The sequence below is a fragment of the Copadichromis virginalis genome, linkage group LG18, assembly GCF_057382275.1.
Source record: "Copadichromis virginalis isolate Kocher_CV1m ecotype Utaka linkage group LG18, C_Virginalis_male_GT1.1, whole genome shotgun sequence".
Classification (NCBI taxonomy): Eukaryota; Metazoa; Chordata; class Actinopteri; order Cichliformes; family Cichlidae; genus Copadichromis; species Copadichromis virginalis.
Window position 1 is genome coordinate 19,824,544 of NC_140635.1, and position 13,344 is coordinate 19,837,887.

Below are 13,344 nucleotides of genomic sequence, written 5' to 3' on the forward strand. Positions count from 1 at the left end.
GGGTTGCTACAAACACAAACAGCTGGTACTTGGTGTCAAACAAATCCCACCCCCACCCAAAACCAAACTGAAGGAGGTGGGATAACACTGAAACTGCAATCAGTTGGCCACAGAAATCCCTTTTGTCATCAGCATTTAACACATTTCAGGACTTTAAAGAAGTCTGACTCATACTCACCTCACAGAAAGAAGATCTTGCTCGTTGCCTCTCATCGTCTTCACAAGAAGGAACCCACCGTGATGCCATCATTTAGCTTCAGTTAAAATGCTGATGTCTGTAAAGCACCACATGAAAAATGTAGCTCCACCAGGATGTTAAAAAAAATGCTCCAATCCGATTCACACCTCCATACTTGCTGGATTTCTTAATCCATCTGTTTGAGAGATATGAGATGACATATGTGTTTAGTGCATTTAAAAAAATGAATTCAAAGGCAGATTTAGGAATCAGCTGCACAGCAATTACATCTCACACTACTCCAAGAGTCTGTACAAACAACATGAATGAATACCTTGGTTGTTTATAATAGCAGACCACTCGTGATTAATTCTAGACAATCAGCATTATGCAACAGGGTCCTAACCAAACGCTACTTCTAAATGCTGTTTTTGTGTCTCATCCTTGGAGAGCTTCACACTCAGGTGCTTGAAAACAGGCTGATTCAGGGTAATACTATGTGACGGCACATAATAAAAAGGTAGAACAAACTTAATTTGACAGTCAACTGTAATAATAATTCATTTTAACTAACTTAATGAAGTCTAACAATGTTGTAGTAGCCAACACCAGGACTATAACCAGCGTAAAGCACAACAACGTGGAGAGCCAGCGGTGCATTAACTGAATAGCCAGCAACAAGTGGACTGGGGACTGTCGGGAGGCTGGGCGAAATATGTCCGTCGCATTCAAAATTGAGACACGAAACCCCACAGAAACTATTTCTTACAAAATAAAAACACACGAGCTTTATTTGCCGTTTGTGTTTCACGACAAAGCCGACGTTTGTGCTTTTTAGAGGATGGATTTCAATCACTTGATTGAAATCGATGTTTAAATGAGACACGAAGGGAGCATGCCGAGCTGTTGTTCCCGAGCGCTCAACAAAAGAAGCTTTTCCCTTTGTTACTTTACATAAAATACCACAATAAAAGCGGTCCAAACGTCCACACGAGGCACTGCTGCCCCTTTTGCGTGTTTATGGAAGCTCCCTGTAAAACTAGCAAAGTGGGCAAAAGCGACAACCAAGCAAACTGCGGCAACAGGCTGCTAACAGTTAGCCTCCATGCTAACGGTTGGAGTTAAAACAAAGTTACCTGTGTAGTTGAGAAGCGTCATTACAGGCTGTCAACGACGGCGATGCTTATCCATAAAAATCCACAGAAAAAGTACAAACATATCGTGTATGGTCCAGTGTGGAGGGCGTTGTCATAATTTAATAGAGTCTGAGTACAAACGACTTTCCGGTGATTAATCCAAACCTACTCAGTGGAGGCGCATGGTGCAGTTCGGAATTTTTTTTTTTTTTTTTTGTGCCTCCACTGTTCCCGACTCTCTGGGAGTCCACCTTCGGTCAACAGGACACTATCAGCCAATCAGGAGCGGGGTTGTATTTGACCGGGCCAATGAGGCGCGAGTTTACAATAAGCTTGTATCTGCGCTTGTAAACGGTGGCGTTTTTTTTAACCGTTCCCGTGAACTATTAGAGCAGTATTCCCGGGAGAACAGGGGAGAAGATGAAAAGATGCATCGTGTAACAAATCCGCAATTCAAGCCGTTCAAAAACTCGTCGTGGTTTTGGTTTAATACGCACAGCAAGGGTGAACGAGGAGTCACATGCCCCGGTTCAAAGTGAGGTCGAGCTGAGCTAGTAATGTGGAGGGCAGTGGTGATTTCACACATACCACACAGCATAAAATCTTTTCTTTCATCTTATCCACGAAGCAGATAGTTAACAATAAATGGACACTCCTTCGCTGCACTTTAGCTGCAGACTGAAATAAGTGCTCGGATTCTCGGGCCCCTGACAAATGCCCCTTTTATGCCTCTCCAACATAAGGAGCCACCTGTTCCTGGGACTGGCAGCTTTTGTTACAGAGGTCAGTTAGGGAGGAGAATTTCACAAAGCTGTCCTGTCCAGCCGGTTCTACTTTCAGTGGGTCCAAGTGGGATATATCAGCTCTGAAAATTGATATAAAACCTAAATACTTAGCATTATATCTTCAAGCAGCTGTTTTTCTTAGATTTATGGTGTACATATTATTTATTAATGCAATTTGAGCTTTTCTCTTACACAGTACCAGTATTGTACTGTTAACTTCATTTTAATTTTTTTTTTAAATAACTATATTGTTTATTATTGTGTATTGTAAATGTTGGGGTTTTTTTTTTTCAATTATTTTTAGTTTCCGTTTGTATGACTTTGTAATTCTGGAGAAATCACTCATTTCAGCCTCCATTAAAGTCAGCTGCACTAAAGCCTGTAGTTATTTAGATCCAAAAACATTTTTTTTATTACAATGTGATGTGTAATGCACATGTAGCACCCATGCACCCATAGTGCTGAAATTGCACTAATTCTTTCAGACATGTAATGCTGATATAAACACATATTTATGTCACACACATTTATATTAAAAGGTTTTTGTGCATTTGTTTAGCTGGACTACACAGCTCACTTGAGATTATATTGGGCTGAATGTGGCCTGTTAATTAAAGGTAGTTTGACACCCCCGCTTTAAAATATTACAACTATATTGAAGTTTGGTCCATAGTAAACTGAGAAATGCTATTGACATCCAATTGTAAGATATTATACATGAACTTTTTCTGTAATTGTGAATATTTACAGTGGTGCATTGCTGCTTTTGCTTCTGAAAAAGATCAGACTACTTCTTCCACTACTGTAAAAAGTACTGACTACAAATTTAGGGGTTGCAATAATGTAATTCAGTTGTAGCTCTTACTTTATCACTGTTGGAGGTCTGGTGAGTCAAAAAGGCAAAGTCTATTCACTGTCCCAAGAGATGGTTTTCTTTATGGCACGTTGTGCTCAGTGCTTAAGCAAAGGGAGTCACATGTCAAGTGCATACAAAGAGCACAGCAGCTCAGCACAACGAGCTCTCTTTTGTTCATTTTGTAAGTTCACTTACAGTTAAAACCCCCTTTTTAAAACAAAACAATGGCAACCTGATGTTTCAGGATGCTTTTGGTTTAAAGCTTTGCTACTTCAGGGCCTATATAGGTGCCAGTTTTCCATAAAATTAAGAGAAGCTCAACACCATTAAAAAGACATATGAAAAAAAGAAAAAGACTCCAAGCCCCTTTTGTATATCATCAGCCTAAGAAACATATTACACAAGGTCTTCTTTATATTCATAGCTCAGCCAAGGAACCATTGTAAATCAATTAGTACTAAAAACATTCATTCATAAAATCATGTGGGAACATTAATAGTAGAATGCAGAAATCTTAAAAAAAACATTTTATTGTATGTTAGAACATAAACTGATACAGAGAAATGACAAAAGTACTCTACAGCAAGTGAAAAAACAAGCAAACACACACACAAAGGAGGTAGTAATGGCACTTAGTGTTGACAAGACTTGAACTGTTTCTCCCCTGTGTGTTAAAAGTGATGGAAAATCAGATGAAACTTTAAAAAGGCATCGCACAGGTGGAGAACAAATAAAAAAAAACCCAACTTCCTTTCATTTTAGGTTTTGTTGGTATTCCTCACATGCAGTGGTTATTGAATGCTTTACATTTCATAAAAGAAGCAGTACACCTGGGATGATTGGATGCTTTAGATATAGAGTTAGAACAGCATTCCCCCCACTTAACACTACACGTTTTAAACCTGAATCACCTGTGTCAAAGCAACAAAGCTCCGACTTATCCTCAAGCATGCGCTTTTTGTGTTCAAATCTCCAGTTAAATGTTGCAGTGTGTGTTGTTAAAAATGTTAACATGTTCGGAACCAGGAATGTTATAACAACGCAGGCATGATTGGGATCAGATGTCACCATAGCAGCTGTAAGTCAATGGCATCTCACAGGAAGTGTCTGGGCTTGCTGTCCGATGACATCTGCTCGACAGTCGCCTCTATCGCCGGCCCTCTCTTTAAATCTTATATTTCATCTTCCCGGTGTCGCTGATCACGCAAATGTGCTAAAAGAAGCACCAAAGCACAGGTCTTTATTGTGTTACTGGATTCCCAATACAGTCGTCAAAAAAAAAAGAAAGAAAGAAAGAAGCCAGACACTGACTTACACTGAGATCTCTAAAATACTCATTGTAGTCTAAAGCATATCCAACCACAAAACGATTGGGTATCTCAAAGCCGACATCTGAAAGCACAAAACGACAAAGGCAAATATTTCCAATAGTTTGGGACTCGGCAAATGCAACAATTTTTTTAACTGTGAATGACTCACTGAGCCATAAAAGGGTTGGTCAGGTACGTACAGTCAGGAACACATGCTGAGCTATGCGGCACTCTCTTCACCAGCAATCTGAGGGAAACAAAAGCAGACATTATTTACAACAGCCGACTCAAACCGTCTCAGGAGACAGCGTCACTTCAAAAAAACCTGCGGTACCTGAGATCTGCATCACAATGTTAGTCTTTGCCTCTCTGTGTGTCTGTGTGTGTGTCTCAACTGAAAGGGGAAAACAGTGATTCGCAAAGCAGGAAATTGAGCTGGTTTTGTTTGGCGGCTTTACCCTGCTACTTTGATCATTTTGGGCCCGAAGGCTTCGACGTGCTTCAGGAGAGTCTTCATCGTCTTTCCGGTGCCTACAATGCCCTGTGAGGGTGGGGGTGGAAGATGTAGAAACTGGACTGAGAAAGTAATAACATGGCAGTGAGGAAAAAAAAAGAACAAAAACTCAATTCTTCTTTCTCTGGACTAGAAGTGATACAGAAACTAAGTGCAGTCAGTGTCACACTGTACTCAAATTACGCAACTGTTTACAAGCATTCACTAGGAATTACTTGAATTCACTGAAAAGAGGAATTTAAACACAAACATGTGATATTCAATCAAAAAAAAAAAAAAAAACGTCATCTGACCTCTTGCTCTACGATGTAGGCAAACGCTGAGGCGAACCAAAGCCACAACAGTACGCTCGATCATGTCAGTGTGCCGCTGGTCAGTACGCACTACAAATATGTGAAATGTGTGACTGTCCTCACACATTTTTCATCTGTCACTGAATATGAGCCAGAACAGACTAACAGCCTTAGCCTAATTATAATACTGCAGGAATTTAAGATTTTAAAACCTATTTTACTTATTTTTAAATGCACTTTGCTTGTTTCCTTCTCTCATTTCATTTAAATTAAATGACCCATATTTAAATTCCTTACACAAAATAACTATTATGATGTAGTATGATCTGTTTTCTGTCAAGTCAGCTCAAGAGCCTCTCACTACCACAGTGAATGCTTTATAAATACTTTATTATCACAGTCCTGGTAAAAGTGGGGTTTCTATACAGAGGTCAGTCACTACATTGGCTGCACTTGCCAATAATGCCAAATCCTGTGCTCAAAACGTTGGTATTACTTTTGACAGGTGTTTGAGTTTTGAATCTCATGTCTCTAAGCTCATCCAGTCATCTAAGACCACACTGCAGATTTTTATCAATCACAAAGCCCTGCATGGCCTGCTGAGGTGTTATATCACCTGATCTCTGATCACCTGATCCGGGTCTTTTAACTGCTCCACGCAGGGGCGTCTCCAGAATTTTTTCATAGGGGTGGCCATATGGGAGGTGGGGGGGGGGCACAAAAAACAGAACTTCCAGTTTTATTATGCTGTTGTCAAACACAGGTTACTTGAAAAATATGGCAAAAAAGAGAGGAAGAAAATATATATACGCTTAGTTAATTTCCTGATATTAAAGTTGATATCACTGAAAATCGGTACCTGTGTGTATTTGTAGGTACTGTTTGTTGGGATATGTACACTTCTTTAAAGTATTCTCCTATCTCTCTCGTATCTAGTGAAACATTTTGTAACCTTGTGTGTTTCAGTGCGTTAGTATTAAAGTCATTACTATCTATCAGTGCTTGTATTTTACCCCTTGTAAATACCATGGAGTGATGACTGCCATTTTACAATACTGATAGCAAAAAGGGTTTTTTACTGACCAACCCACTGCACAAGTCAAAACTAAGACAAGGTTGTCTTTTTAAAAATGCAATTGCATAACAAGTACACAGCAGTATCTATGTCTTATAAATATGGAAAATTCTGCCTGTGGAAATCCTGTCGGCTGAGTCATCGACCTCCTTAGAGCCTTTCCTGATTTTGACTTTTTATTTCCTTTTAACTCTGTTACTTCCTGTACAATGTGACGCACCTGATGTAATGTATTGGTTTTTATGAGACGCTAAGTCTTTCCATCTTGCTTTATCCCGATGACGTTGACACACAATAAAGATTTTAATATTACTTAAAGCTGAAGCGGCCACAGATTGCGAGTTCCCTGTCACACACAGTTGTGCACTGACTAAAGGGAGCTGTTTCAAAATGTTTACTCCTACAATCTTTTTACAGTAAGTATCATGAATGCCCACGATGATGACTGCAGGCCTACATTTCCTTTTTATTTTTTTGCAGTGCACCTATTCCAGTATGTAGGGCAAGGCAAGATTTTCAATGATGTTAGTTAAAACACACACACACACACACACACACACACACACACACACACACACACACACAAAGCAATAAATCTATTTGGTTTCTCAAATATGGGTCAGGCAATTAAAAAGTGTCCTCATGTTGAATTCAGGACCTTCAAGAAGAAGATAAAAATTTTAAATGAGTTTTCCTGACCTGGAAAACATCATCATCAACAACAACAACAACAACAAGGAACACAATAAGGTCCATTTGGTGAACACGGGGAAAAGCAGAGTAGCAAAAACATGGCTGACTCACCTCCACAACCAGAACATTCTTATGGAGCGAGCATGTCGAGGAGAAAAGAGAGGGCAGGAACAAACAATTACTCTTGATTGAAAACTGATAATCTGCTCCACACTTACTCCAAGACTAAAACTCACACGTTTAAAAAAAAGACAAAAGCCATTTAGAGGTGATTTAAGAAGCAATTAATTATAAACAGAGAAATACACTTTGTTGTGTTCTAAAGTGCAAAACAAAACCAACTGACAAATAATGTTTCAGGAAATGATCAGGCTGCAGCTGAAATAAAAGCAGAAGTACTGAAATATGGCCAATATCAGCTAAACCAACCACATTTTTTCATACACTACATCCGCGAGACTCTTTGCATTTATGATATCAGTGATTCAGCTAAACGAATGATCCTAATCCAGATTGGAAAGCTATGTTCCTGCAGCGCTGCCCTGAATGTCGCACAGAAATAGCTGAAATTCTGCGAATGTCTGTCTAATAAACTGAAGACGACTGGGCAGTGTCTTTATTAAGAGCCGCTATCTGGGCTTCGCTTCAACTTAGCTAGGACACGATGAAAAGTGAAACTCTCTAACTGCCGGAGTTTACTCCACTTTTTTAAACAAAGGGTTCATCCGAGGGTGCAGTCGTGCTTTGTTTAGGAATCATTATTCATCCAGATTTATTTAGAGCGCACTAAACCCTGGAGAAATGCAAAAGCAATGAGCTATACAAGATATGTAAAGCTCACTGTCTGAAAACTACATTTCAGGGAGGTCAAAAAGCAAATGAACAGTAATGTGTACACTGTTAAACAATTAGGTAACCTCTTCCTGGAAAGCATCACCTCATTCTGTTAGGACCTGGGACAAAAATTAGCAGCACGTCACAGTGAGCTCAGGGATTTCACAAGCACACTAAAGATTCTGTGAGGAAAGCAGTGAGTCAAGCCTACTACCTCATATCCTATTCAAGTTTTAGGCACCTGGCTACTGTGTGCATGTACTGCTGAGGTATGCGTATGACTGTGAATGTTCATATCAGCTGACTTTAATTATCTAAAAATACCACTGCTGACTTGTAACTCCCATAGTAACGGTTAATGATTCATCCCTCTGTATGCTTACATAGATATGTGCACGTGTGTGTGTGTGAGTGGGAGTTAAAGCTGCTTACTTGGCAAAAAGGTTGTACACAGATTCTTTTATAAGAAATATATGGGTATGAACAGCAGAGCTCACATAATTGTGAGATGGTTCAAATCTCTGGTGAAAATTGGAATTTAGGCCGGTTTTATTTATTTATTTTTTTCTAATAAACCAGATTTAGTAAACAGAAATGTGGTTTGAATGCTCTGTTATGCCAAACACATTTACTTAATGCTAAGAGGAGTGCTGTGTGCTCTCTATAGGCTCATCTTGTCTGTCTTTTTCTTTTCTTTCTTTCTTTCTTTCTTTAATTGTGTAATTTAGGCCACTTTCCCTGCTGAATAGTCTTTGAACCTTTTAGGACTTTCCAGATTGAATATAAGCACACAAATATTTTCTCATTAGTTTTTATTTCAATTTTTTGTTTTGAATTCTGCTTATTTTCAGTTAGTTTCTTGTTTCAGTTTAGTTTTTATTGTATAAAATGTTTACTTTTACTTTAGTCTGAATTAGTTTCAGTGTTAGTTTCCATCTTTGTATTCACCATTGTATGGTGGGCACATGTCCAAGGCAAGATTTGGGCAAATCAGCAGAGGTATTACAATAAAAACACAAAACCATTTGAAAGCAGTTGACTCACTGTCTCATGGACATCTAAAGACATCCATCAACGCCTCATCAGGCATGTTGTAACTACATTTTTACCAACCTAAAACTAAGGGTATTTCCTCTATACTTTTAATTTTATTTCAGTTAGTTTTCAAAGTTCACAATATTGTTTCAGATAGTTTTAATATTTTTTAATTTGTTGCTTTTATTTTTGTTTTAGTTGACTAAAATGTTTTAGTTTGGTTTAATTTCACTTTAATAATACCTCTAGTGGTCACTCAGCACTATGAATGATCTGCTGCCGTCACAGAACCCCATCATGCTGTAATCAGTGCTGATTATTCTTTCTAAATCAAACTAGTTACATGTCATGTAATCAGGGCCTTTAATGTTAGATTGAGTCCTTCCTAACCTGCTGTAAACAAACAAATAAAATGTTTTCTTTGTCATATATACAATTATGTATATATGTATTTTACAAGAAAACAGGATGAAAGCATCTAAAAGTTTTGCTTTTCTTATTTCCAATCCTGGAAATGATTTTACAACTCTTTATAATAAGGTGACTGTCATCACCACAAGTCTGCACTGTTTCACTGAGACCCTTTGTTAGGTGGCATGCACTATCAAAGGCTGGCAACAGCCTGCACACACACTCGAGTTCTGTGAGCTACCATCTCTAATTACAGGATAACACGACGAGCCGTAGAAGAGGGACTGTGTTAAGTAAATCTGTCATCCCCTTGATCTACCGAGGTACGCACTCAGTATGGCCTCCAATTTACACCATACATTTTGCTTCACTTGAGATAAAATGGAATAAACCTTTTGTCATAGCTGGCATGTGATCAGCGCTAGGTGTGTCAGAAACTGCCATCTTTGATCTCATTCACTGAAGTGAGGCAAACAGCACATTAGAGGGAAGGGTGCCCTCTTGAGGCTGCTGTCTATCAACAATCACCATCTCCATGCTACCTATTTTTACAAAAGCAGGGCCCATCATAAGGCTCAGACGTCTCAATGATAATGAAAATCTTACCTTTCCAGCTAATAAAGACAAGTCCTCTCCTCCGAGGATGTGAAGATCCTCTGTTGACTCGTCATTCTGTGGACATAAAATACAGGAGAAATATTTTCAATTATCCATTCATCTATCTATAAGAGATATGATCTCTCAAGAATGCACTGAGTCTATCCTGGAGCTTCATCTCATTTGGACATGGCTGAAAAAACACCTCACCCAGGAGGCATTAGGGGTGGGGGGAAAAATCGATACTGTGTAGTATCGTGATATTTTGTTTGCTAATAATGTATCGATACAGGGACAGCAGAAATCGATATTTTGTTACAAAAAAAGTTTTTGTGCTCTGACTTCAGAGCATGTTGATCAGCTCCTTTTTCTGAGTAAGAATCCTGACATTCCTTCACTGTCCAAATGTGTTTAACTTTTTTTGGCAGCAATAAACATGACAGTTTACTTATTTTAATTTAAGACATGTTTTATTTTAATTAAGTTTAAAACTTTTTTATTTAATGTAAATTTATATTTTGTTTTAATTTACTTTCAAATTCTTCAGTTGCTGAAGGGGCTGCATAGTTTTCACAAATTGCATAGTTCAGAATAGCTATAATTGTACCAGATGGTTGCATTCAGTTAAGTTGGACTAGACTGTAATACAAACCGTTCAGTTTGTCAACAATAAAACTGACTGAAATGAGAGAAAGACTGAGTGTGAGACTTTGATATTAGATAAAATGAATATTGATAAAGTTAACCTTTATGTACAGAATCTGAATTTCGCAGATATTTTAAAAAATCGCAATAATATCGTATCGTGCATTAAGTATTGTGATAATATTGTATCGTGGGATGTATGGTGATTCCCACCTCTAGGAGGCATGCAAGTCCAATGCCCGAACCAGCTCAACTTGTTTAATGAGGTATATCTGTTCAATTCCTCATTAACTCAGATATAATCAACTAATCACATGACAGCAACTCAAAGCTTTTATGTATGTAGACATGGTTAAAATGACCAGCTGAAGTTCAAATCGAGTTTCAGAATAAGGATAAAAGAGGAATTAAGTGACTCTGAGCATAGCTTGGCTGTGACTGTGCCAGACCGGTCTGAGTATTTCAGAAACTGCTGATCTACTTGGATTTTCCCACAGAACCATCTCTAGGGTTCATAGAGAATTGTCCAAAAAAGAGAAAATATTCAGTAAGTGCCAGTTCTCTGCGTGAAGATGCATTGTTGATGCCAGAGGTCAGAGGAGAGACTTCATTGATCTGATAGAAAGGCAACAGTAACTCAGATATATCTGTATGCACATCACACTGAACCCTGGAGCAGATTGGCTGTCACAGCAGAAGACCACACCGGGTGCCACCTTCGTCATCTAAGAACAGGGAATAATTCTCCACAGAGAAGTTTAACCCTGTGTAGCTTGAAGGTGTACCCAATAAAGTGGCCAGTGAGGGTATCTCACCAGCAGTACTTCACAGCTAAAAAAAATTGTCAGCAATCACATCAAATCATAACAGCACTTTCAAGGCAAAGTTAGAGGAAGACACCAATGTTCTAATGCATGAAAAATAATACACATCTTGTGACTAACTCTAAACTCACAGGTGATACTTTTGAGCGTGAAAATGCTTTCCACTTCTCACACAAATGCCACTCAAGATAAACTGTCAGCTTTCTTTGCTGGAGTGGGCAACAGCTCACCAAGTAACTCTTGAGACGAATGAAGTGTACCGTCATGGGGATTGTGCGGTTGGAGTTGTGGCTAAGGTCCTTGATCCTGTCCACCAGGTCGGCACAAAACTGGTAACCTCCTTTCAGCACGCACAGGACCACAATGGCGTGGTTCCCCAGGTCATCCATGATGTTTCTAGCGAGACGTTCTGTTCTGTGTACAATGAAGAAAAGGTGAATTACCTCTAAAAGACCTCTTTTCTCGTCAGTTAAGACAGTTTTGAAATCCCTGTCGGTCCACAACCATATGTGATGTTTAAATTTGTTTAGCTTTGTGTTATTATTTCACCATATTGAATAATTCTGGTTAAATATGCAAAGACAGGTAAACTGATTGATTAACCGTTTACTACATTTAAATAAATGTTTTAAATATTTTATAAGAAAGAAAAACAGATGGCTCACATGTGATTTAAACTGACTACTGGCAAAGCACTTTTTGACACTAATTGAGCACCTAAAACGCTTATTCAGCCAGTCGCACGCACATTCCTACTGCACTTTTTATTCTATGCCTAAGCAACTTGTTTAAACATCTGACCACAACTATACATAGTAGTACATGCCCATGCTTCAGTACTGTTCCGCCCGCTCATGCTGTTTGACATGAAATGATAATCATAAGGTGTTCTACGTGCGTAAATTCTAAAGATGGTTGATTTGAGCCCATTGCTAGCTGGTTGCCAGAGAACCTCTTTTGTAGATATAAATTACAACTACTGTTATTACATAAAACTGACATAGTTCTGTTAGTGCACGGGTATTAAGAACAGATCATTTTAGACCTTTGTTAGACGATTGCTGGGAAACATCATGATGTCATGATATCGGTAATAGATTAAAAACTTCAGGTGCATAAAATGTACCCGTGTGCCAAGTTTGGTTATTCGGCTCCTGATCGTGTAACGGCAGGTAGCAGAAACATAAACAAACCCACATACAGAGCTTTTGTGTTTTACAGTAAGATAAAAAGCTTTGTGTCACGTGACAAAAACACTAATTATTTAATTAAAAATTCATTTTCTGATTTCTTTTATAGACATACAGAAGTTAATAAGTACTATTTAAAACAAAGTATGATTGAACTCCTGCTGGCTTTTCTCTTTTTACCAAAAAAGTATGAATACACGCGGGGAGTTACTGTGGGATTTGAGCTTTCATTGGGGAGCTGTGGTTTTTTATTTGTTTTGTTTGTTTCTTTGGGGAATTTCTAAGCTTTACCAGGATTCATTTCAATAAAAGCATGCCAAAACCTCCGTCAAGTTCATATCGCATAATCTGTGCATGATATCCCCTGGATTTCCCCAGAAACTGTACAAAGGCTTTTATGCAGCCCCCGTGCAAAAGCATATGGGAACATTACTTCCTTGATGCACGATTTTATCAAAGAACAAAGAAAGCGACTTCCCAGTTGTAGCCATGTACCTGTCCATAATCACGCCATGCGGGATGATGACACAGTCTAAATCTCCGGAGTAGTGTGCTGGATAGCTGAAGAGATCTAAACTGTAGCCTGGCCAGTCATCTTTAATCTGCAGGGGGGGAGATAAACGCAAACATCATGTTTCTGCTGTACTACAAGGAGAAAAACAGCGGGTACGAGTTTTATCTTGTTTGCACCAGAAGCGCATGTGACTTTAAGCAATCTGCAAGGCGCGCAAAGTTGTCTGCCTGCGCAAATTGTGCATCCATACACGAGCGACGCTTTTCTTCGACACTTGTCCCTTCCCCGTCAGCCCCCTAATTTAATTACCACAATCCCCTCGCTTCTTCCTTCGGACTGGACGGCAAATTCTGCCATGTTGTTTTTCCACCGCCACAAAAGGAGCTTTTGTCTCAGGAAAGTTGATAGAGGGAGTTGGCACCAACAGGAGAGAGGAGGAGCATCGGGGTGAAGG

General features: G+C 39.0%; 2 protein-coding genes across 7 annotated transcripts in view; both read right to left on the reverse strand.

Annotated features, from left to right (window-relative positions):
• Positions 1-1,593, reverse strand: part of arhgap21b (Rho GTPase activating protein 21b) — a 37,247-nt gene extending 35,654 nt beyond the window's left edge. For 2 of the 4 annotated variants that reach the window (XM_085438315.1, XM_085438314.1), the window contains exons 1-2: positions 1,315-1,593; positions 179-374 (exon numbers count right to left, since the gene is read on the reverse strand). In XM_085438315.1, the coding sequence (XP_085294441.1) occupies positions 179-250 (72 nt within the window). In that variant the 5' untranslated portion in view covers positions 251-374; positions 1,315-1,593. The remainder of the gene's footprint in view (positions 1-178; positions 375-1,314) is intronic. The other 2 variants (XM_085438317.1, XM_085438316.1) reach the window with 1 other exon arrangement.
• Positions 1,594-3,472: 1,879 nt separating this feature from the next.
• prtfdc1b (phosphoribosyl transferase domain containing 1b) lies at positions 3,473-13,344 on the reverse strand. 3 transcript variants are annotated; one of them, XM_085439625.1, is made up of 9 exons: positions 13,200-13,344; positions 12,872-12,978; positions 11,417-11,600; positions 9,727-9,792; positions 6,952-6,969; positions 4,724-4,806; positions 4,466-4,512; positions 4,271-4,347; positions 3,473-4,168 (listed from the first exon to the last, which is right to left on the reverse strand). In XM_085439625.1, exons 1-9 carry the CDS (start codon positions 13,245-13,247, stop codon positions 4,121-4,123), a joined length of 678 nt encoding a protein of 225 aa, XP_085295751.1. In that variant the 5' UTR covers positions 13,248-13,344; the 3' UTR covers positions 3,473-4,120. The 3 variants fall into 3 exon arrangements, with proteins under 3 accessions (XP_085295751.1, XP_085295750.1, XP_085295752.1); XM_085439624.1 differs by lacking the exon at positions 13,200-13,344 and adding an exon at positions 13,067-13,193; XM_085439626.1 differs by lacking the exons at positions 3,473-4,168; positions 13,200-13,344 and adding an exon at positions 13,067-13,193 and having other exon boundaries at positions 4,277-4,347; positions 4,435-4,512.

Excerpts from the sequence above, each read along its gene's own strand:
- prtfdc1b (XM_085439624.1), bottom strand. The coding sequence starts at position 13,138 with ATGGATGCACAATTTGCGCAGGCAGACAACTTTGCGCGCCTTGCAGAT. Across the intron at positions 9,793-11,416 it reads TTCGTCTCAAGAGTTACTTG|AATGACGAGTCAACAGAGGA; the intron begins GTGAGCTGTTGC and ends TTATGTCCACAG. Across the intron at positions 4,348-4,465 it reads CTCAGCATGTGTTCCTGACT|ATGTCGGCTTTGAGATACCC; the intron begins GTACGTACCTGA and ends TTGTGCTTTCAG.